Here is a 25804-nt window from a genome sequence, read left to right on the forward strand (position 1 = left end):
TATTATTTTGTTTTTCTCAACCAGTCATCCGTGAAAATATTGTATAGATTTCCTTTTTTTTTTTTTTTAATGAATATCTATTTTGGAGATTCTCAATTCACAATAAATTACATATTGATTTTTTTCTTCTTCTGTCTGTTGCAGTAGAAGGTTGCTAATTCCTTGTATTTGAGCGTTTGTATAAGCTTATTTCTAAACACAGTATCAAGAGGAGTTTGTCAGTAATACTGTTAACAGCAAAAGTTTGAACAGACAATTGTTTCTCTTTGTTTTGTAGACACTGAAAAATGGGTCAGGAGTTATGCAGGTCCTTGGTCTGGTTCTTGCCTTTGGAAATTACATGAATGGTGGAAACAGGACACGAGGACAGGCAGATGGGTTTGGACTAGATATCCTGCCAAAACTTAAAGATGTCAAGAGCAGTGTAAGTTGATTCTAGACTTCGTTTAGGCCTGAGAATGTTAAATTCTCAGAAAATTACTTTGTCTCCATTTCTGTGTAAATGGTATGAAATACATGAAGGTATGTCAAAATTCTTTTGTTACTGTACTTAGCAGATCACACTTCCAGAGTTAGATGTGTTTTAGTGATATGAAGATGAACAGTCTCTTTTCATTGCTGTACAAAAAAAAATTCTGTTAAATTATGTCTTAGTTCTTAGTGTGATATGTATTAGATTTTTTGGTACACTGCATAGTTTTAACTTTTCTTGTAATTGAAAGCAATACCACGATCCTTAGACTTAAAAGGTTTGTTACAGAAGTGGAAGCAGTTGTAAAAGAGAAGTTGATCATGATTCAATGCTGGTTCAACTTATTTGCGAGTAAAAAAAAAAAAACCAGTCACGTGACGATGCTTGAATAGGCACCCTGAGTATTTGATAACCCCAAATTCATCCTTTATATACATCATGAGTACAAAGCATACATTTCATAATGGACCACAGACTCACTTGAGTAAAGAATAAACACAGCAAGTACTTGTTGATTCAAGTTTTGTCTGGTGTAGTCATCTCAGTAAGGGGAATGATTAGTCTTATTTCTTGCACAGTGCTAAACTGAAGATTGTGTGTTAGTCGCAGTTTTTTTGGCATTAGTTATTCTGATTGGGCTTATACTCAAATATCTGCTTCTGTTTACAGGGAAAAAATAATCTTTGAGTCTCTATGGCTATGATGAAAAGACTTTTCTGAATGTAGGCAGTGGTATGAGAAAGGTCATAGCAATAATTGTTGAAATTTCAAATTAGCCTATACATCTATCTAGTGAGTCTTTGCGAAGATGTGGTATTCTGAAAGTGAGCAAAAAACTAATTTGTTTTCCTGCTTGGTCACTCACTAAACATATTACCCGAAGGTGAGAGACCACGTCAGCCATTTGCCTTTAAAGACGTGGAAGAACTGCATTCTAGCATGCTTGTTTCCTTGATTAGTCAAGGGAGTGATCATGTGAATGAAGCCTTGGTGCAATGTGTTTAAGACTGCTTGCTTGAGATTAACCTTCTGGTAGCCTCTAGATACATCACGAGTTTTTGAGTATGGCTCAGTAGGACATTCAGGGACACTAAATTTGATTTGGTGACATATGTTTAGTATGTAATTTGCTGGAAATACCACAACCATTAACCCTGTAGATCTTCAGTTTATTTACCAGTCATGAAAATTCTTACAATATAGTTTTATAAAACTATCTGAAAACACAATATTGTCAAAAATCGACTTCAAATCGAAGATTTTCTGCTGAAGTTTCATTATGGAGATTATAGATGGGAAATAATGAGAAAATTCACCCAAGGATCTCCAAAAGTGCCGCAATTTAATTTAGGAAAATAACTTCTTGTTTAATTTAACTTTGCTTCAGTTTTAGATTAATAAAAAGATCTGAATGGTGCCAAACAAGTTGCAGACATCAACTGAGTAACAACTTCTCTTTTTCTTCTTGGGAAATTTCAGAATGTAAGGGTTCAGTTTACAATCAGGTAAATTTAAAAATATCGGGAGTGGCCTACACAAGTGTTATAACACATTTTTCTATTATTTTCTTGAAATGGTATTTCAGGGTGATTTGTTTTTACTGGAGACACCAAATCACCAAAGTATTTTCTGTATTTGACACTAAATACTTTATTTACTTGAATTATCGTTTCTGAATTTGTTGGGTTTTTTTCAATGAGTTTCAGTAACACAGCAAACCTTATTCTCTCCTATACAGGACAACAGCAGAAGTCTTCTGTCTTACATTGTCTCATACTATTTGCGTAATTTTGATGAGGTGAGTGAGAATTTATTTTGGTCTTTTAAAATCAAGTTTAAAAAAATCAATGTTAATTTACTCTTCTACTGGCTAAGATGAAGAGATGAAGAATATTCTCTGTGCTTTCAGTGTTATATTTCAGTACATAAAAAACCAGTAAGCACTGTGTAACCATTCATTTGTGTTTTTGTCAGGATGCTGGAAAAGAACAGTGCATCTTCCCTCTTCCAGACCCACAAGATCTCTTCCAGGCTTCGCAACTGAAGTTTGAAGACTTTCAAAAAGATCTCCGCAAAATGAAGAAAGATTTGCGAGGTACTGAGCCCTAGATTAGGTGCTAACTATATGTTACCAACATATCTTGCTCTTATTTTTGGTATTATTTTGAGAAATTAGATGATAGCATAAACTAGTTGTGTATTTTTGACTCCTCAATTACTATTTTTTTTCTTTATTTGCTTTTTCATGACTGTTTAAACAATAGTTCGTTATTTTCTGTTGATAACCCTTTCCAGGTTATTAAAATAAACAGCATCAAACCAGTTAGGTTAAATCTTTTGCTTTAAAACAAAAAAAAAATATCATGGATCTTTTTTTTTCAAACTGATTTCAGCAAGTATTTCATCACAAAAAGAATTGCAAAGTATTGGACCATGTACATGACAAAAAAGATTGATAATCAGTTCCAACTGCTATCAAGCAGATAAAATACTTTATTTGGCATGTTGTTAAAAACAGCTGAAATAACCTGACTTTACTAAAATATAATACACAGAGGAAGGTTTTTTCCCTCATGCTTGTGGAACCATTTCTTTAAATGAACTCAAAAAGCTTAAAATAAGGTGTGTTTGCTAGACTTCAAGAAAGAACATTTATCACATATAATAAATTTCTTAATAACTTTGGGAACTAAGCACTAAGTTGAAGATGAGCAAGAGTAGTGTTTTCACAGATGATAGCTAATATCCACAATCTTCAATATTTTTGCTAGAAGTCACTGGTAGGCTGGCCAGGTATGTACCATTACACTGAATCTTGGAGACAAGAATTCAAATAAAGAAGTGAAAGAATTTTAGTACTTCTGTTACCTTGCTGGTTTTGAATGCTATGCACCTGGAGACCGATGAATGGTTTGGTAAACTGTTAGTCCTTGAACAGCCTAGGATGGGAGGTTCTCTATGAAAAGAAAAACATAACACAGTTACCAAATGATATTTGATCTTGCCTTTATCAAGCTTTCTGTTTGGAAGTTTCAATTTTTTTTTTAAACAATTGGAGATATTTAAAGTTGCATCAAGGTCACTTAGCTTGATACTGAGGCACAAACTGCAAGACCATCCATTCACTGCTCTAAACAATATAGGGGCAACAATCCCACAGTTCAGCCGTGAAAATGTATTTTAGTACTTCTTGCAACTTTCATATTATCTGAAGGCTGATCTCCAGGCTTGCACAAAGAGAAGAAATATGCTTAGGTTTGACTGAAAAAAAAGTTACTTGAATTCAGGTTCATGCCTACAAATGTCCATGAGGTCAGACATTATCCTCTGCAAGTTCCCCAAAACAGTGTTTATATCGACCAAATGTGAAATATTTTTAGATTGAGGTTGAAATCTGCACACAAGCATTAATTTCCTATGGAATAAATCTGCAGTGCACAGTGATCAGAGCAGAGTTCTGTAAAAATGGAAATTACACGCTTTGCTTTGCCATCAGACAGCAATTGAATTCTTCCTGTGCTTCCAGTCTAACCCTTAGGCTGGAGTCTCTGTTGTTAGTCTGTTCTGTAGTTAATGAAACAGACACCATCACTCTTCTCCATTTCCTTTGGTACAAAGGGGGGATAGCACCAGCCACCTACTCCATCCTTTTCTAGATATGAAGTGACAATTTTAATATTAGTCTCTAATCTCGTTCTTGACTGTATTATTATCTCTAATTTATGCAAAATGCTTTGCATTGGCTCTCTTTTGCAAAGATAGTTGTCATCCTAAATTCTAAATAATTTGTGTTCAAAGATCTTATGAGTGCAAGAGCATTCATGAAAAATTCTGACTATTCCAATAGCTTAATTGTTGTAATGCTTTCAATGAGACAGAATAGTCAAGTTTATTGCAGTCTTTTTAAAACAGAGTGCAAGTTTTAACTGAGTGGATAAAATTACTTCAAAGTCATTTTCCTCTGCATTTAGTTTAAGTACCAGATTTTCTAATGCGCATCTACAACCTTATGAGTTACTTTAGCTAGCAAGTGCCTCATTAAATGATCGAGGCAGAGCAAGGCAGTAAGATGCTGAGCAACTTCTGACAAAATCCTAAATATGGTCCTCTCCTTGTGAAGTCAGTGAATGTAAATGAGTATTGGATATTCCTAGGAAATATTGATTATCATGAACTTTAAAGCCATAGAAATAGACGGAATGCATTCCAGTTTTATAGTGAGATGCAGACTGTAACCCTGGACCTTTTTTCATCAGTAATTAGATATGAGATTTCATGAGAGGATTTTGCCATTATTGAGTGTGAGCTGTGTGTTTGTTTTGTTCTTCATCACTCAAAACCTGAAAATTGCCCATAACATTGGTGCAGGCAGTATCACCAGTTTAAAAGTATTCTGCCCGTGGTAATATGAAATACTATGCAAACCATGCACAGTGAGATCATACTTAGTACAATGCAGGAAGAGGCTATTCATTCACCCAGCTACAAAAGCTTCTGAAGATATTTTATTTCTATCTTAAGAAACTTTTCATGATCATTACTGATCTTAAATCCAAACTTCAACCCAAAATGATCTTTTCATGAAATTATGGTGATGCTTAAAAACAACAATAGAAATGCAAAGTAGAGGAAGGTTATTATAAAATAATAAGGTTTTGTAACCATAATGATAGCAGTTTGTTCTACCAATGCTGTATTTAAATGGAAAAATACATCAGTAGCACACACAGACTCAACTGAGTATAAATAATTTTTATGGTTCTATATAACGATTTCATAGTCATGCTCTTTCACAGCTCTGAGTTTGGGCTTACGTTTGTATTAAAGGAGTGGTTATGCTGATTGCTTTAAAAGAATAAGAACTCTTGATGTTCAAATTTGTGTGCTTTGTTTCCCTTTGACTGATTTGGCTCTTGTCCATTTTGAATTTTTTATGCGTTGTATGCCTAGAAATCTGTAAATGTTAGAAAAGAAAGTCTTTTTTCAGATAAAAAGTATAAGTCCAGAAGACTTTAAGAAAGTATTCTGTGTGCCTGTTCCAAGATTAATAAGACAGAAAATTACAATTTTTCCAATTTTAAAAATTGGGAAAAAAAATCTCCCCTAAGATTATGGTGGAAGCTACACTAACCATGTAATATTGAACTTGCAAATTGTTCACTTTGGGTTTTGTTTTTTAAAATAATATTATACCCCAGGATACAGTTTATGGACTAGTTTTTGGGTTGTTTTTTTTTTTAGTAAGACCAAAGAACAGGTAGATCTTTTTACTAACAAACGAAGTGAGTTTGGCTCCATCTGTTGCTCCCAGATTTCACAGCTCTCCAGGATTTCCACTTTAGCCTTTTTGACTTCAGTGACATATAGTTTGTTAAGCAACTTGATCTGCTTTTGATCTCTCCTGGCTGTCAGCAACGTTCCTTGATGCAGTCATGCCAAGCAATGACTTCTGTTCATATGTCATTCCACAGAAGAAACTTTAGCACTTGCCACATGACTTAAATCAACTCACCATGTAAAGAAAATTGGGCATCCAGGGTCACAAGAGCAGTGTGTGACTCACTGATTAGGACCTGTGTTGTATTTCTAGTATTATCTGTATATTTTTCTAGACATTTCAGAATGCTAGATGTGGGGCACAAAGATGAGGAAAATGTGTATTGAATCAGTTAATATTTTAATCCTCTCTGCTGTGATACTGTCTGGAGGTACAATTGTGGTTTAGGAAAGTGTTGGATTTGTGGCCAATGAAATTCTTCAAGATGTGTTTAGTTTAAGACTATGATGTTAAAATGGTGGTGAGACTTACAGTATTTATGAAGCACTTATGGCAAGCTAAAACTGTTTAGAAGCTGTTCTTTGGCTACACATTAACATTTTAGCTTTACAATAGAAAGTTTGTTCTTGTTAATCAAAAAATAATTCATCAGTTGTCACTTACTGCAAAATTTTCACTGAAAGTCAGCTAAAAGGGAATTAGAAACAAATCTGACTAGTAGAATTTTGGAGAGATGAATAATACCATACAATGCAGACTGCTATAAAAATTCAGTTGAAGTCAGTACTTGTTTATATGTCATAATATTGTCATATTTAATATGTTCGATTGAAAAGTGATTACACGTAATGACTATCATGATTAAGTATTATTTTTATGGTGCTGCTTTGTTTTCCTACTGTGAGTGCTTACAACTCATTGAAATGTCTCCGTTGATAAGAAGCTAGGCTGTGTAGCTCAGCACATCTCTCTGATTTGGAATAAATGTGACAAAAAATATTTATAAAGTGTTAAGCATTTGCAGAACACTTTGTATTTTAAAAAGTACGTTCCAAGAAAACCCCCACAGTAACTTGGAATAATACACGTTGCCTATTTTTTTCTGCTAGAGGAGAGAACACTGAAACAGAATAAGTTGTGTTCTTGGAGAATTTGCTTTAAGGTACTTTGAAGTGTCTGTCTTTCTGTTATTCTCTGTCAATGGTTTTGATGTGAATAGGAATGAATATTTTTCAAAATTAAGAGAGAGATCCTCTGGTTTTCTAAAGGCCCTTAGATCCATAGTCTGATGAAAAGATGCCTCCAGTCTTTTGTAATAAAACACAAAATCTCTCAAGGCAATTATTAACAAAGTAATATATCAACATTAGCAATTTTGGTCAGTCCTACAGTAATCTGTACAGTCTACCATTACAGAAACAGCTGTTGTTTTAACCAAATTATATATTTGATTTTGACTACCCCTTTAGCAGCTGTGCATCCACAAATTCTAACTGTTTGTTCAGCTGTCATTGAAAGGGTTAATTGCTGCAGCTATGCAGCATGCAGACTCCTAAACCTAAACCAGATGTAAAGTAAAGCCAGGCTTTCAGTCAATCTGTGAATCATATTTTACTGTCCTTAAAACTCCAAACAAGGAGCTGTCTATGGAAGCCCTTGAAGACTCAGCAGTTCTTAGTGTAAGTCTTTACAATTCAAAAAAAAATAAATAAAAGAAAATTAAGAGCTCTTTTTGTACATGTCCATGAGAATTTGCTGAGGCCAGTATTATTTCCTTTTGGTAAAGTCTAAGCTTTCTTTTAAAGTCACAGATTGCAGCTGCAAGGAACCCAGAAAGCACTGAGGAACTTGTGAAAACAGTGGTTATGCTCTTATATGGTTTTCAAGCAAGTAGGACACATGCATATCTCCAGTGGGAGTCTGAGTACTCAGAACCTCTGAAAATGAAGGACACGACTTCAAAACTTCCTTAAAGACTTACAAATAGTCTATCAAATCTCAGTGCAACTTGTTTTCTCAAGCATTTTACAGTCTTGAAAATCCACCTGAATTCTGTAGGATTTCTATGGATAACTATGTGGTTTCAGAAGTGGTTAACCAAAACATCCTAATGGATATGTTAATTACTTATTCAAAATAATTCACAGTCCTACTTACTTTCTTATTAGGGCATTTTTTTTTAATGTTTTTGTTTGTTTATTTGGTTTGCATTTGGTTTGGTTTTTTTAATACCATTTTGAGGGTATTGAAAGAAAAATCATGCTGCAGATTATTATCCTGACCAAAGACAATACGGTAAGTCTGAGGAGCAACTGATCTTCTGCTTATACATTTTGTTCAAAAAGGCATATTTTAGGATTAGAAGAGATTCGTGCTTCCACTGGCTCAAATTTTGCATCCAACAGGACTAATGGGAAAACATGCATTATAAAGATATTCTGAATCTTGAAAACATTTCCTTCCTTTTTAAAAATGTAAAGCAACTGATTTTGAAACTGAGACTGGATGCATTTTAGATCATTCACCAGAATCAGTTCTTGAAAACATTATTATAAAGCACAGAATGTTTTGTGCCTCTTCTTTTCCTTTTATGTATACATAAATACATATATGTCTTAATCAATATTGGCTGTTGTGAAATTGTATACAGTTTTGTATCAACCTAAATTTAAACAAAAAATATAAGTATTTTAACATGGAAATAGGGTATGAGATTCTTGAGATACTGGACACTGTCTCTAAACTGGTTTTGAACACAAATTCACTTCAATTTGCATATCAGGAACATTTGAGAGATCTGTGTGTGTACAAGCAAAAAGTAAACTGGTTAAAATTTAGGTCTTCCCATGAGAAACCATTTGTATTGCTTCTGTGGAAAAATCACGCACAGGCTTGTGACTGCCTACATGAATCTCATTTCTGGTGCCTTGAATACCTTTCAATTCTTTCATTATAAAAAAAGTGTGCCGACTTATTTCTTTCGTATTTGGGATACATAGCTGAGCTGTATCATGGAGAGAAATATGTCTGAGTATGAAGCTGAGGCAAAAAAACCCCAATCAGCTATAGAAGACTGTTGATACTTACAGACTTTTTTTCTTTTTTTCGTGTTTTACCTCCACATTTCTTAGAAGTTACTATCAATAGATACTCTTCTGAAACTGATATTTATTCAGTATCTTGTTTCTTCACTTGGGCAGAAGTACTAGTAACTGCCTGATGTTTTGTGTTCCTTTCATAAGATCAGCACTGCAATTTCTTCAGTTACAGTGAGGAATAACAATATAACAATATCTCTTCAAACAGTGGAGTTTTATACTCCGGTGACAAATTACAGAACATGATAAATGATTACTGTATGCAACAGGTTGTGCAGGGAGACCATAATTCTGGTCTTGGTGCTGTGGAGAACTTAGGAAGAGCTTAAATGCCTGTTAATTCTTTAGTGAAGAAAGCATTTGATGAACTAGTTGGTTTAAACATCATAATACCGATATTAGTATGGTAATAGTGACAGAATTTGTCCTGTTTTTAAAGTCTGGATGCTACATATGATATCTTACTTTCTAGAAAGCAAGAAAAAGGAATGGTTTTTTTAGTGTGTTCTTTTGGATTTTAAATGACTTGGACATCGTTTCTAATTCAGGAGTTAATTCAAAAATTGCCCTGACCTGTCATTCCTCTGAAAATCACTGATTTTAGTCTCTTAACAGGAGAGGTGGGGGTACAAACAAAAAAAGTTATGCCAAGAATTGGAGAAACAAAGCCATCATTAACTGCACTCCCTTTCCTCCACTTCGCATATATGCATGCACAAATCAACCATGGAAGGGCTTCCAGTATCTGAATGGTTAATGAGCAGGCGTTTCATTACACGTTTTTCTTTTCCATAGCAAGCTGAAGATAAAGGATCATATATCCCTGCATTTCCTTATCAACATCAAAAAGGGACTGTTTCAGGCTACTGACATAAGTATAGGCTAAGATTTTTGGTGGGTATGTATCTTCCTAAGGTACTTCTTAAGACTTCTCCCAAATCAGCTGAGGGATCAACAATTCTTCATGAGTTGCAGACATTAGTTCAAGAGAGTATAATGTACTTCTGTGAAGAATATGTAATCCCTAGTCTGGAAAAAAGTATGGAATTTCAGTGATATTATATGTTATGGTAGGTTCTATAGCTTCCTTCAGCTTTGCCACTTATTTTTGAATAGGAGAAGAGTAACAGAAATTTATATGTCACCATCAGAATGTCTTCCTTTGCAGAACAGCACATAGCTTCTCTATGTTTTTGTCTATCATAACCTGTAAGAAAACTCATTGTCATTTTTATCCCCTTTCCTATTTCAGAAGTGTTGACAAACACTTGTTTAGATATTATAGGGTTGTGCATACGACAATATTTGTGCTGATTTTTAGGTTTGTTTCTTGTTTGGGTTCTTTTTATATTGCCTCATAAGCAGGGTTACCTGGTTTTAATTATTAAAGTAAATATAATTATTTAATTAAATTTATTCCTGTTATTTTTTTCCCTATAAATCTGCTGTTGTTCATTTTTATTTTGCTTTAAGTTTTAAAAGTAATAATAATAATAGTTGAAATTGTTATTGTCACCCTGGCCTTACTCTACATTTGTGGAGTTAGTAATTATTTGAGTCAGTCTGCTTTTCTCTGTGTGGATTTTAAAAATTGATTTGTCTAATTGTCTGTGGTATATTCACAACTATGAGAAAAAAATTATTAACCAATCTCTATGAGATCTAAATCATTCTCCAAAGATTTGCCCCAGATATAGCAGATCAGGTGAGTATTTCAGTAAAGGTCAATCAAATTATACAGCTAAGAGAACATGACTACCATCACATATATGTACCTTCTTGATGCTCTGTCTTGAATGAGTAGGTATAGATATTGAGTGGGTTGGCTGAAAAGCATTTGCTGAAGTTAGTGGACCTTCAGATCTTTGTTGTTGTGTTATCTTTAATTGCTCTACCATGCTCTTTCAGATAGATCATTAGTTCCTTGCTGTAAACTAGATACTAGTATTATTTACCAGATTATAAATTCATGCTTGCTGAAGTAAAACCAAGATGATAACAGATTTATTTTTTAAATTATTCCCCCCCTCTTCTGGGACTGTTTCAGATATTACCGAATTAAATTTTTGGAGCATATAATGGTGATATATGTAAGCCGACTACCTGTTGTTTCCAGTCTTCAAAATCAGACTATAGTTCTCATCTACAGATATTTGGATTGATGCAATTCTAGACATCCTTTCTGTATAAAGGAGATAATAATGGCAGTACATTTTGCTGCTTCAAAATCTTTTTTTAAATGCTTTCTACGTTTAAAGACATAGTAATAATCCTGTTTCACTGAAAAAAAAACCTGGAGAGTAAACAAGGAAAATACAGTTTTTGAATGTGTGCACTTTTACTGGAAATTTCAAGACAAATTCAAGCAGGATTCATTTCTGTCAAATAATGGGAGTTTATCACAGCCTAAAGATGCAGGTTTGCATCTGAACTTTCTTTTGATTCAAGCACTTTCACTTGGAGCCAGGGATATCAACGCAGCCTATATGTTTCAGCTCCTTGATTTTGTCTTTCTCCTTCAAAACAATAGAATACTTTTGTTAATTTTTGCTGCCATTCATTTAAAGTAACACACTGGCCATGAGTTATCTGTATATTTTGGTCAAAAATATTTGACTGGAAGCATAACTGTTTGTCAATATATTACAGTATTTGTACTTGAAGTAATATGTTTGAGGCACGTATTCCAGCAGTTTCGCTAGCTATGTATCAGTTGAAATGTATCTTTCATTACAGTATGCAGGTCCATAGCATGATGTGTCATCCTAATCTGTTACTTTAATTTCAGCGTGTGAGACAGAAGCAGCAAAAGTTTATCAGCTATCACTAGAAGAGCACCTCCAGCCTTTCAAAGACAGCATGGAGCAATTCATTAGTCAAGGTAAATAATGAAACATCACTTAACCTTTTCATGACATTTCAAAGGAAAGTTATGGGAACAATGTTTATACATTGTGGGAAAGGGACTGTTTATTTTGGCATCATAGAAAGATGTGGATTAGTTTAATCAGATGCCACACAGTTCTAAAAGATTTACAAAATGATTCTGTTGTACTGTAGGTGATTCACTCTCTTTTGCATGACAGCAAAGACAAATGCTATTGGCTTGAGTGCATGATCTTCTGATAAGTGCAACATTCCAGTTCAAAACGATTCTACAAATTTTGTTCCTTGAAATATTATTGAAGCTGGATCTGTTTCATTAACTTCTTTCCAAGGAGATAACTTTTCTATTTGCCAAAGACATGGAGTAGGCATAGCGAGAGTAGCTAAAGGTTTTCCAGATATAAGGCAAATCCATATGAAATACCTGGATGTGATTAGTGGAAAACTCTGCTAGAGAAAATATATTAGAAATATCTATGATGAACTGTCATTCTGAGAACTAAAAGGAAAACACTTTAAAAATGAATAGACTATGCTTTCAATGCTCTATTAGACTCTTCTTTTGCGAATCTTTAAGAGGTATGGATAACATTAATTTTTGATTCATAGTGTATCAAAACATCTCAATACAGCTCTGGAAGACTGTACTCTGTATCGACCAATTCACTTTTTGATACAAGTTAGAATTCAATACATCAGGGTGACAATGGCCTGATGAATATACCAATGTAATTTTAACTTTCTTGACCACTTTGCTGCTCCTTCTGCTTTGATACTGTGTTTTATAAGAAAAGACAGGCCTGTTATCTCCTGAACAGGTAAGTTACGTGACAAGTCAGTTTCTAGTGCCCATTCAAGGAGCTATTAAATCAGCATTAGTCTTGAATTAATGAGCTTTTGTATACAGAAATTATTATTAACTGATTGTGAATTATATTTGAGAGGCCAGTCAGATGTGCATTTATCTTGGTTAGATATCCAAGATGACTATCTATATAATGTAACAAGAAATAGAATACATATGTTGTAGTGTATACTGACCCATGCTATAGGACTCTAAATTACAGTGAATAAATTGAGCAAAACCACTATTTGAACCATCAAATGTGAACTGATGTTTTATAAGACAAATGTCTGTTAGCCGAACTTGGCAAACAGGATGTTGTCTCCAGTGATAGTAGGTATGAACTGCTTTGAAAATGAATTCTGATTATGTACATGATGTAGAAATGCTACATTAGTGGCATGATTAAACACGTAGCAAGTGTTTTACATTAAGTTTATAAAATGTGTTATATATATATATAGATAGGGGGCAATCAAATCACAAGTTGGTCTGAAAGACATCACTAATGGTATACTATAAATCATGCCACATGTTTGCATATTAGCCTTAACAACAGAGTAAGAAATGAGCATGAGGATTATATTTCATTGGGCATAAATCTGCTAAATTTCTTTCACTTCTTCTAAAAGAATTTTTAGAAGTATCCGACTAGATTTTAGCTTACTTCAGTTTCTGACTATTACTTTCAGACCATAATTATATATAGGCTATACAGTAATCTGTTCTGGTTTCGCAAGGATATGCTATTTCCTTTCTTGATTGTGTCTATTAGGAAAGTGACAAAAAGGGGGGGGGGAGAAAAAGAAATGCATCTCACCCATTAAGAACTTTTCTGTGTTCCCGTTTTAACAGTGCATATTTTTGGGTGATTGACAAAAGGAGAAACTCATAATGTGAATAAAAATACCATTGTCACATTTTAATAAAAATAATTGAACATTTGTATTGTGAACACAGTGGTCTGTGACTAAACAATTGTTACATTTCTTTAAAACTCTAAAGTATGTTTTGTAGAATTCTGTCCCAAAGCAAGGAAGACAAAGGTTAACACATAGAAAAAATGAATCCCTGGTTAAGTTCCAAAAATAAAGTAATTTTAAATACCTTTCATTATGAAATCCTTTGTTTTTACTTCATGGGATTGAATTCAGACTTGAAAGAGGCCATGTTTAAAGCAGGATTTCTCTTTCCTGTTCAGTGTTTGACAGGCTTTTGATCTAGATATTTTTTCTAAGGGCTTTTGTTGTTTATGTAGACATAATCGATGAGTCTTTTCAGCTAGACTGCACACATGATCATTTAGAAAAACAGAGGGACAATTCTTGGCACCTTTTGGGGATTTGTGTTTATGTAACATATGGTCTGGGCAAAGAAAAATCAAGCTTTAAGTTTTCATCTTTTCAAGTTCCAGTTTCTCTAAAGTATGAAAAAGTTTTAACTTATAATTCAGATGAAAAGCATTTTTTCATAGGGTTGAATAATTTGGCATGTTTATATGATGCCTTTTCAGAGTAGATAACTTGTGTGCATAATGGGACACAAAAGTTCAAAGTAGCTAGTTATTTACAGCATATTCACTATACTTGTTGCTAGCAGCTAAAATGGAAAATGGTTTTCCCGTAGGCAAGAAAACTTAGACATCAAATTAAATATTGGCAAAGGCTTAGAAAGGCACTATTTTATAAGAATAGTTACTGTCTGGCACAGTTACATAACTTTGAATTAAGTTACAGTAATTAGTCTAACTCATTGTTACTATTGAAGTATCAATACTAAAAATATTTTTTTAATGTTAACACTTTTATTAAATTCATCAGAGACAAAAATTTTTTGTATAATGTTGGCTTGTAAAGATTGTTTCATTTGAAAGATAAAGAAGGGGAAGAGCCAGGAGTGTGTTCAGAGCTTTAATGATTTAGATGAAAATGCTAGTGGTATATATGATTGAGGAGTTTGCCTTGCCAGCCTAGTTAGTAGGCTAAATGACCAGCGTATGCTTTAAAATATGCAGAATAGTTAAAGGATGCTAGTCTTTTTTCTGAGGAACTTCAAGGTCATTCTTAAGATGATCATTCTACTTAAAACAATACCAAACTACCTGTCTATCCTCTCTATGCTGGCTTAATGGATATTTACAAGCGTGCTTTATCATATGCATTTGATTTTAGGGTCTGTATTTCAAAACCAAAGCAAGCCTTTCTATCCTTCCATGTTTTCTGTACTCTTTTTGGGTATACATGCTTCAAATTATATATGGTTCTTTTGTTTTCACAAACGTTAATTTTTTTTCCTGTAACTCTCTATATCCAGAGGGTTTAAAAAGGAAAAAGTAAAAATAAGGAAAAAAAACATTGAAATAGGAAATTGGAGAAAAAGTCAGAAAAAAACCCCACTTTCAAAAATAACATAATTTTTTTACATATTTCTAATTTCAGTATTTGATGAATATAAAATGTAAGCACTGATTTTAGTAGAACAACGGTCCTTCTTCAATGGTACGTTCTTTGGACCAAGCTGTAGGAATTTAAAAAGTACAATTTGCATCTCTGTGATATAGGGCATATATTCACTGAAGTTTTGTGTACTTTGTTTACTCCACACAAGTTACCACAATTTGAATGAGAGAAATTCTAAAGGCAAACGTGGTTTGGAAAACTTGTCTCCTTTGTTCTATATGTAGAGGTGAATAGATAAGAAATCACAACCACCAGTTTAGAAAGCTTCAGAAATCACTTATTTCTCTGAGGGAAATGTGTAGAAGAATTTAATTAGCTCGTAGTAATCCTTTAACCTTGTTTCCACTTGATAGGATAGCCAGCTCAGGTTGAAAGAATTGTGTGTGCATGAATCACAAATGAGCCTCAGTCCCCACATTTTAACTGTGGTTAACTTTGCAGTGAAAAGCAATCTTTGGGTGTTTGCTATTGCAACTCCAGCTAGACCGTGCATTCCTGTCAAACTGATAAGGCAAGAAACTTATGATAGAAGGCAGCAACCATCACTCCCTCAGACAAGTAAGCCTGCTTTGGGAACTGGGAAGAAGCAATGTGTTGGAATCACAGCTTTTCCACTGAGATTCTATAAATTGTGCAAATGTCAGAGATTTCGAATCTGAGCAAGTCATCCAATACCACATTCAGAAGTCAAACCAATAGTTTTAGACTTTAGGAAAGCATTATGATGTAGGAAAAAATTTAAGCACTAGAATGCATTGTTTGTAGAAGAGGTAAAAGCAATTTTCTGATGTTTAGCTAGTTTATCTAAAAATATTGGGAATAATTCCACTATGATTTGTAAGTCTGGGAGTACAAGGTAACATTTCAACCTTTTGTTCTGTCTAGTCTTATTCTGCAAAATTCTGTGGTTCTGCTCCTTAGTAGATGCCAGCCCCAGATTTCATTCTGTTGGACCCAAGAATACAGACTCTTCTCTACACCCAAATTCTAATCACATCCTCATGATCTCGCAGAATAAAGATGCTAAAATTGTCCTCTTGGGTGAACTGTCTGTAACCATCTCCCTCTGTTCCCAGGAAGAGCATTCGAGAATCCAGTTTCCAAACTGCTAGTAGATGAATGTATAAATCACACTGTAGTTACAACCAGATAGCTGGCCGTAACTTGTTCTTTCAGGTCAAAACCTTGTTTTTTTCCACTGTGCATCATCGAATGATGGATTGTGAATGAGACTAAAACATCAGACTGACTCTTGCATGGCTAGGTTCAGTTCCTGGCTCCAGAAATACTGTAGATGGTTGCGAAACAAATGTTGCTAGGGTAATCTTAATTCTGGCATTTTCTAGTCCAGAATGATTGATTTAGCAGATTCCATTTTCTTTAAATGTTGCTTTTATAATTTGATTAATACAATGGAGAACATAGCACCACTTCATAATTGTTCTAAAAATAATTTGTGAGACTATTACTAAACACCATCAGGAACATATACAAATACGTAGTTTTACTTTTCTTTTGGAAAAAAATGCACAGAACCTGAAGGGATTAGATATTGGTAGATTTATGTGGAGACAGTCACTTTAAATATTTATTATCAAAATATACTCAATACTAAGATTTAAAAAAATTTTTTTTTTTTCATTTTAGAAGAAAAATGTTGGAGGAATATGAAGAGCAAGCAACATAAAGTCACTAGGAAAAAAGATCCAGGCATTCACACTTAAATAATTTAATTCCATAAATGTTTACATTTTTATGTTAGTATTCTTTGTTGGATTATAGAAGGAGCTTTTAAAACTTGTTCTTTGAGTGCCGAAAGTATTTTTTAATCTCACACTGACATCTTAATGCTAATAAATAGTTTAACGTCAGAATTGTATAAACTTGTCCCTACCTCAGATGTCAGCACCTCCATTGGCGTGCATTATTATGTAATAATCCTAATTGAGATTGTGTTGTATTTACAGCACTAAACAGACTTCAATGAACTAGCCTAACCTTGCCTCAAAGTCCATGAAAGGCCAAAGCTTTAGACTGAAGCTGGCAGATGTTTGTGCCTTTGGCAAAGGACCTCATTTAATAATTTTTGTAGGCATCGATACAATGATTGCAGACAGCACAGTTGCAGTAGAGTAAAAAAGGTACTTTGCAATCACTTTGGAACAGATCAATGCAAGAGCATCACAATACCTTGATACAGGTCACCTACTCTAAAATATTCTGAATTAATGCAGCAGGTTACTGAAATTACAAAAAAACCTTGTGGATGGAGTTGGAGAGGAATTAATTCACGTTTTAAATCTCTTCTCCAGTAAAATCTAAAATGTGTTCAAATAACATTGATTTTACCACACAGTTCTTGGGATGGAGAAGAAAAAATAAGAGGAAGATGGTAAAGCTTAAGTAACACTAAGTTTTTCATTAACACTAATGACTACAGTGTGATGTGGTCTTCAGCACTGCAGGTTCCAGGCTCATGAATGAACAGCCTTCCCTGGAAATCAATCCTGAAATCTCTTGCAGTAGCTTTACTGTACTTAATAACATATATTTAGTAATAGGTGTGCTAGCTAAGTGCACAACTGTTTAGTGGTAAGTCCTGACCTGACTGAGACCTTTGAGCAGTATAGGATTTTGGATTTGGTAGCAAGGAACATATGGTGAGGAACTCAAAGCTGCACCTGAAATACAACGTGTTTTACTTCTTTGAGTGTGATATATGACAGCATTCCAGTGAGTAGTCACTGAATGTGCGTAACAAAATATGAGGAAGTAATTTTTTTTTTTTTTTAAGTTTTGAATCTGCATCCCACTTGTCCCTCCACCCAACTGACAGCAGATGTCATCTTTCAAAGGGTGGGAAATAACATATCTTCTTATGAGACTGCTGTGGGAGATGGACCAAAAGAGGACACGAATAGCAAAATGTGAAGAGTTCACGTCTTGAAACACAGCGTAAATGAGGCATAGATGAGACTTGTGCTGAGGGTTTTTTGTTGGTCTTTATTGATTAATGTAGTAATTAATTTGAAAAGGTAGTCTTCTTTTATTGATTCTGTTATTAAGTTAATTTTTTTTGACTTTGACCAAAGACCAATTTTCAGTCCTTGCATATTCACTGAGAGTCTAAGTATTCCTGGTCAATAGGGGAGGTCCCTATGGAGGCGTGCCAATGTGATGCCCATCTATGAGAAGGGCCAGAAGGAGGACCTAGGGAACTACAGGCCTGTCAGTTTCACATTGATAGCAGGAAAAATTGTGGAGCACTTTATGTTGAATGCCCTTGCCAGGCAAGTGCAGGTCAACCAGCGAATCAGGCCCAGCCAGCATGGATTCATGAAGGGCAGCTCCTGTCTGACCAACTTCATGTCTTTCTACTAGCAGGTGACCCATCTAGCGGATAAGGGAAAGGCTGTGGATGTTATTTACCTGGCTTTCAGTAAGGCCTTTGACACTACCTCCCACAGCATTCTCCTAGAGAAGGTAGTGGCCCATGGCTTAGACAGGAGTTCTCTTCACTGGGCAAAAAATTGTCTGAATGACCGAGCCCAGAGAGCTGTGGTGAACAGAGATAAATCTAGTTTGTTGCTGGTACAAGTGTTGTTCTCAGGGCTCAATGTTGGGACCAGTCTTGTTTAATACCTTTATGGATGAGGGGATTGAGTGTTCCCTCAGTAAGTTTGCAGATGACACCAAATTGGAGGAGATTGTCATTCTGCTTGAGGGCAGGAAGGGTCTGTAGAGGGACCTGGACAGGCTAGTTTGATGGGCTGAGGCCAATTGTATGAGACTCAACAAGGCCAAGTGCCGGGTTTTGCACTTTGGTCACAAAACCCCTGTGCAACGCTACAGGCTTGGGGAAGTGTGGCTGGAAAGGTGCCTGGTGGTAAAGGGTCTGAGGGTGCTGATTAATAGCTAGCTGAACATGAGCCAGCAGTGTGCCCAAGTGGCCAAGAAGGCCAACAGCATTCTGGCTGTTATTAAAAACTAGTGTGTCCAGTAGGAACAGAGAAGTGATTGTGTCCCTGTACTCAGTGCTGGTGAGTCTGCACCTTGAATACTGTGTTCAGTTTTGGGCCCCTCAATATAGGAAAGATAGTGAGGTGCTGGAGCACATCCAGGGAAGGGCAACAAATCTGGTGAAGTGTCTAGAGAACAAGTCTTATGAGAAGCAGCTGAGGGTACTGGATTTTTTTAGCCTGAAGAAGAAGAGGCTGAGGGGAGACCGTATTGCTCTTTACAACTACCCAAAATGAGGTGGGTGTTTGTCTCTTCTCCCAAGTAATAAGTAGTAGGACCAGAGAAAATTGCCTCAATTACACTAGGAGAAGTTTAGATTGGATATTAGAAAAAAATTTTTCACCGAAGGAGTGGTGAAGCATTGGAACAAGCTGTCTGGGGAAGTGGCAGAATCATCATCCCTAGAGACGTTCAAAAAGTGTGTGGATGTTGCACTTCGAGACATAGTTTAGTAGGCATGGTCATGTTGGTCTGTCCGTTGGATGACCTTAGAGGTCTTTTCCAACCTTTATTATTTTGTGATTCTATGTGACTAGCACATAATTTGAGTTCCTGTTGTCTGAGTGTGTAAAGTAACTGTGAAGTTCAATTGCTTGGAATCGATATAAGTATTTATTAATCTAACTTGTAGGTGTTGAAAAAACTGGGACAACATAATTATGAAAGTGTCAAGCGTATTAGATGTTCTATGTGCAGTTATTTTCAAGAAACTGGTGTCTGAATGAAGGAAATAAATGTTCTTTTTCATGTATGTATGGAAATCTTGGAAAGTGGGGAGGAGTGGATGTTCTTCGTGCTCACAACCTTCTATGAATTTGTTATAGGAAATACAGAAGATCTGAAATTTTTGCTAGGGTTCTGAGAAGAAATTCTGCTTTCTTCTCTGACAAAGCCTTCTTAGCATGAATGTACCCAATAATAAACCATCCATATGTACTTGGACCTTTGTTTGGCATAAATAGAAATTCTCCAAACCAAAAAAACATTGCTCTAATAATCATTGAAAAATCATTGTATCTGTCAAAAAAAAAGCAACAAGCCCCAAACAAAAATACTGGCTCTACCTGCAAGTTACTGGAAAGCAATCATAGCTAATTATGAACAAATACTAGTTAACACTTTAAATAAAAAGAGAGGAAAAAAAGCAAAAATATTTAGGACCTAGACAAGCAGATGAAAGGATTCTTGTTGCCTTCCATCTGAGATTACTCAGATGCATTCCTGTATTCAATTACCTGAGAAGAAGTGATATTCCCTTAAGAGAGATCAGGAGATCAGAAGGGATGGCAGTTTTGTGCACCTTCTTACTCATAGCCCTTTGAAACTTGTTCAGGAGAAATAGTTTAAATTGCAGCAGGGTTTGGGGCCAGGCTGTGCCTACAGATAATAATCAGTGGGTCAGGATCATACTATAATCCAAAATCTTCTGGTGGAAAAATACCTCTGAGGGGGCATTTGAATGCTGTTTGAGTAGACCTACAATATCTTCTTCAGATAATTTCTGAATCTGAACCAAGGGGTCAATTTGTTTCATGGTTGTGCTTGTCTAGTACATTTGCACATAAAGGACACTGGTAATTCTTAGTAATTGTTGGGTTTGAGTCCATTTTTCTTATGAAATTCCTGATATTATTATGTACTCAATTGTAAGCTTAAGTCTTAATATTGTTTTTTTTTTTTAACAAAGCCACTAAACATGAGCCCTAGTCATCATTTAAAAATCAATTTTCTTTACAATCTTCCCAAAAATCCACTTCCTTTTTGATAGTTTCCATGTAGAATGGCTACTTATCTCTGCCCAGTGCCACTCGTGTCCCCAACCACATTAGTCTTGTTAAATAAAACATGCAAAGAAAATAAACAACAACAAAAAATTAAAAAATTGAGGCAAACCATATTCAGAAGTATAAAGGGGGTAAGAAAGACATTTTTCTCCAGAGCTTTCCAGTGGTCCTCATGTCTTTGCTATTCTTTGGTGTTTCAAGCTATTTGAAACCATGATGTTGAATAGTATGCTGAAGGCCAAATAAAATAGCTGTAAGTATTATTTTCATGTTTTCCAGGGGCATTTAAAAGTACATGTAGTACTAAGGAGAATGGAGGAATTCTCTTAGGAGCTCTGGCAGAGGTCTTGTAAACTTGAACCTTAGACACTAATAATACCAGCATAACTACATGTCGTTGCTTGTGGTAGTTGTTCATCCAATATTTTCTCTCTGCCATCACTTTCTTTGTGTTCTGGTCACATGCATGAGATACCTACGGAAGACAGGCACCTCAGGTCCTCAGATCTAAGAGAAGCTGGGTCAGCGGTGACAGATGAACTGTCTGACATTCCATACACATTTTAAGAAAGTCTATCCCTCAATTTCGTGTTTAGTTTTGTTTTGTCAGGATTGACTTTGAGTTTGTGGCTCTGCCAAAGGAGTTATTTTGTATATTTTCAAAGTCTCAGCTACTATTCACTCAGTACCACTGTGGAAAAAAAATATCTTCCTTATAGCATTAAATCTGCAGCAAGGATTTTTAAAAGTGCTAGAAATAGTTTTCTTCTTTTTAGTAAAAAAGATTTCTAAAAATTCTCCTACTTTTCAACATGTATGTAGCACAGGGGCAGAATAGTCTCAGTTTAAAACAGTTGCTGCAAGTCTTTGACATCCCAGTTAGTCTTAGGTCAAATATTTCTTAAGATTTTTAAATCTTCTAGAAGAGATGATGAAGAGTGAAATGTCACACTTTCAAACACGAACTTACAACAACTGATAACAGGCACAATAGACATTATATGCAATATCTGTCCATACAGAAAATACTCTGTACATACAGAAAATAGTGGTAGTCATTTAAATAAATTTATTTTTTTATAAAAATCAGATCTAGTACAGAAAGCATAATGGTTGAATTTGGAGGAGACCTACACAGCAAGTTCATTGGACTGAAAATGTGATAGATCTTGGCACTGTTCTTAGTTCACAGTGGCTTGATTTTTGTAAAGATTTTAGCATAATAGGTCCAAAATGTCCTTTGCCATTGAGGTCAGTGAGGACAAACCAGTCAGTGAGGTCAATAAAATGGCTTTTATGTCCTTAAGTTTGAATTTCTCTTCATTTAATTTAATCTGCTAGGCTTAAAAAAAAAAAAAAAAAAAAAAGAGAGAAAATAAAAGGCCTATTGAAGAAAAGTGAATTACACTCTTCCACTAAAGAACGTTATTTTCTAGATTATCTGTGTATACTTCTCATTCAGTTTTGTAAGATGCTTCAGATTTTCATAAATGCAGAGGTCACTTTAGTATGGCTATCCACATATGGACCTTTGCATAAGTTTATATATAATCTTTGCAGGACTCTAATCTAAAAGAATTGGAAGAACAAACACACAGAACAATAGCATGTATCGTTCTGGAATGTGGGTATATACTGATAATTCACAAAAGCTCTGTTGTTAATAGGACTTCATTTGTGAGGCCCTTTTGGAAACCTCATTTTGAAATTCCATGAAATGAAGTTTTATGCCCCAATTATAAAACAACAAGCAGTAAATTTAAACAAAACCAGGAAGTGATAAGATTAAAAATTAGAACATCTGATGTGAGTAAATTTTGAAGAAATACATATGTCCTGTAGTTAAAAGAACTGATTGAAGAGCCTTGTATATAGTACAGTCCTCATACATGGTAGGGAATAATGTAGGGATGAAGGAACGTACTTGAATTTTGACCAAATATTTGAAGTGTTTAGGAAGTATAGACCTTGCTCTAAAAGCAGATAATCTTTAAATAATCCAAGAGTATCTTGGTGGAAAAACAACAAGCAGGCAAATAGTGTAACATTCTTCAACAAGAAGATATTAAAGATGCTTTTGAAAAAAGTGAAAAGACAACTAATTCCGTATACGTATGGCAATGTGTTTCAATATGACCTGAGGATATTTTTCCATTATACAGTTTTAAGTAGATTTAACACACACACACACAAACAAACACCCACTCCCCCACCCCCCCCTTCAGGATTATGATGATGCCCTGCCATATGTTGAGTGCATGCAGGCAGAGACAAGTTCTACCTTTGCTTACATGAAATATATAGGGGCTAATGTTTCCTGGTATGATAGTCTTTAATAGATTTGGAACAGTATATTTGGAGGTGGTTTAATAAGTTAGTGTCAAGGATCAAGAAAACTACTCTTAGCAGGCGGGTGGAGGAAAGACAATGAGTCAATAATGAGTGGAATATTTTCATTTGGGAAAGATAACTGACCCAAGGATGGGAACTCCTACATCTCTCAGAAAAGCCTGCAAGCAGCTGCTGCTATGGTGAGCTGATGGATTCTGAATATATACAAAAGCAGATGTGGCTACTGAATGACTACAAGACTTCTTTTAATGTTTGTCAGATAAAGTCAATCAGACTTTAGTCTTACTTCTGGAGGATGGAGATAGAGTGAAGTTTTAGTGGAGCAATCAGGTGTTCTTAGCTGCCACAGTATCACTGGATGTGACCAGTTTTCCTCGAACTGCCATTGCCATGGTAGGATCACCATGGGGCAGATAGAGATTTTCTCCTTTAACTTCAACTGTTGGAGAGTTTTCTCTCAAGACTGTTCTCCCAAGGTGGACCCCTTTCAGCTGGTATTTAGCACTTAATTGCTATGGGCTGCTAAGAAGGAAGAATGCCAAACTGATGCCTTTTAGGCACTTTCTTTACAATTGTGATGAACTGCTTTGTAGGAAGAAATAACAGTAAAGATACATTATATTAAATGAAATGGTAGAGTCTAATGCACTCTGAGACACTTGAACTGAATCTGTCATAACTGTGATTTTTTTTCTCCCCTAATCAAATGAGAACATCTAGTTGAAAGCAGTTTACTAATGAGAGGTGATTAGTACAGAGCAAAATGCCAATAACCACTAATATAACGGGATCATAGTAGTGGCCAGTTCCAGAAGTTATAAGAATCTCCAGCTGCTTCAACATCTAATAGTTATTCCACTGTAACTAGGTGATAGAAAGATTGTTGCGGTTTTGATAACTGGAAGCTTTCTTCCCTTGCTTGTTAGAACTCAGTGTGTATCTTTGACTAGCCATCAACTCAGCTTTCAGATGTTTACTGTATACTAGTGCAAAAGCAGTCATCTGATATTTTCTTTGAAAAGGGACTGATCCCTGAGCGTAGATACCATGTTTTCTTTCCTTTCACTGGTGCTGCCTGTTGTCTTGTGGAAGCAGGACTGTTTCATACTGTTCTTTAACTTTTTACATCTAGAAAAGTGAGAAAGAAAATGGATTGCAAGTCAGATTTACACTTGAATAATAACCTTTTGATAACATGCAAAAGGTCTAGAAGTATCCTCACATATTTGGAACAAACTGCAAGGGAATCCTGTTTTAGGGGAGATTCTTCCCTTGCAAGACTGTTTAATGCCAAGAGGTGACCTGATGCAGGGTGGAATCTCTGTAGGTATTTTAGCCGCCTTGTGCATATGTACTTAATTTTATTTAAAAACAGTTTCATGCACCTGCGTCATTCAGGGATGCTCAAGATTCTTTTCATTGTGCAATATCCATTCTCTGAAATGATTAAAAGTGCAAACACCTGAAGTTTGTAGGATTTTTCCTTCCTCTCTGGACCACAGTAATTTTTCTTTTTAATTGGAACAAAAATTGCTCTAAAATAGGAACTTTCTGATGTGCTTTGGTAAGCCTAATATAATATGCGGTGCTTGCGCTCTATCAAAAAGTAAATTGTGAAATAATTGCTTTGTTGGTGGTGGGTTAATAATTGTTTGTAAGCATGTTTGTAAGCAGTTGAAGTAAGGAAGATAAAAAACAAGCCAGACAGCTCAGATGATGGAATGGCATATACCATCAATCATGGAAAGTATAAGAAGAGTTATATGCTATGAATGTTTTGTATGTACCAAAAGACTGTCCTGGGCTGGAACATGCTAACCTCCATTTCCAAGCATTGTTCAACTGAGAGGAGCCAAAATAACATTAGTCAGTAATAAAATTATTTACTTCAGAAGTTGTATCTATGGATACTTAGTGAATGTGTTAATGCAAGATTAGATATTGGATCTCCCTTCATCTAGGGAGTTTGTGTACAGTTTCTTCTCTCTTGCACCATATGGTTTTACAAGTCATACCTTGACTTTAAGAACTGAAGTATGAACAGAAAAATACAAACTAATGAAATTCTGTCAGATCTGCCAGGTTTCACCTGGTTTCATATCCAAAGCAAGGCAAGGCTTTCAAGAAAAACTATAACTCAGCCCAGATTCACTCAGCACTGGGTCCAGGTTCACTTAGAAAGGTTGTGAGCCCTCACAAACCTTTTGAAGAATCTGGGCCGAGTTTCAAGTCAGTATTGAAACTGGTAATCAGGCAGGCTTCACGTGCTCTTGAATTTCCTTGAGAACATTTACCCAGCTCTCCCTCAAGTTTTCTGTGGTTTACTGGGATTTTTTTCACTGTCAGCAAAACAATGATGGAACCTGAGCCTTCAAGTAATGATTACTAAATACAATGTTTGCTGCTGCAAACATCCAGGAACTGCTCAGCAGACTACATTACTACTAATAAAAAGCATTTGCAGCAGCAGATGTAGCTCTGATCCTTGTGCTGACTGGGGAAAGAGTAAGGAAATTCCATTTCTGTATCTTCACTATGGATTTCACATACCTATTTTAGTGTTAGTGTATGTTTGCAAAGTGCTCTTAACTGAAATATTGTATCAGAAAAA

General features: G+C 35.3%; 1 protein-coding gene across 1 annotated transcript in view; it reads left to right on the forward strand.

Annotated features, from left to right (window-relative positions):
- FMN2 (formin 2) overlaps positions 1–25804 on the forward strand; it is a 169288-nt gene that overhangs the window by 109565 nt on the left and 33919 nt on the right. Inside the window, exons 13-16 of the mRNA XM_054062984.1 lie at positions 278–424; positions 2211–2270; positions 2447–2567; positions 11637–11729. Of these exons, the coding sequence (XP_053918959.1) occupies positions 278–424; positions 2211–2270; positions 2447–2567; positions 11637–11729 (421 nt within the window). The remainder of the gene's footprint in view (positions 1–277; positions 425–2210; positions 2271–2446; positions 2568–11636; positions 11730–25804) is intronic.

This window comes from Cuculus canorus, chromosome 3 (genome assembly GCF_017976375.1).
Source record: "Cuculus canorus isolate bCucCan1 chromosome 3, bCucCan1.pri, whole genome shotgun sequence".
In the NCBI taxonomy this organism is placed as follows: domain Eukaryota; kingdom Metazoa; phylum Chordata; class Aves; order Cuculiformes; family Cuculidae; genus Cuculus; species Cuculus canorus.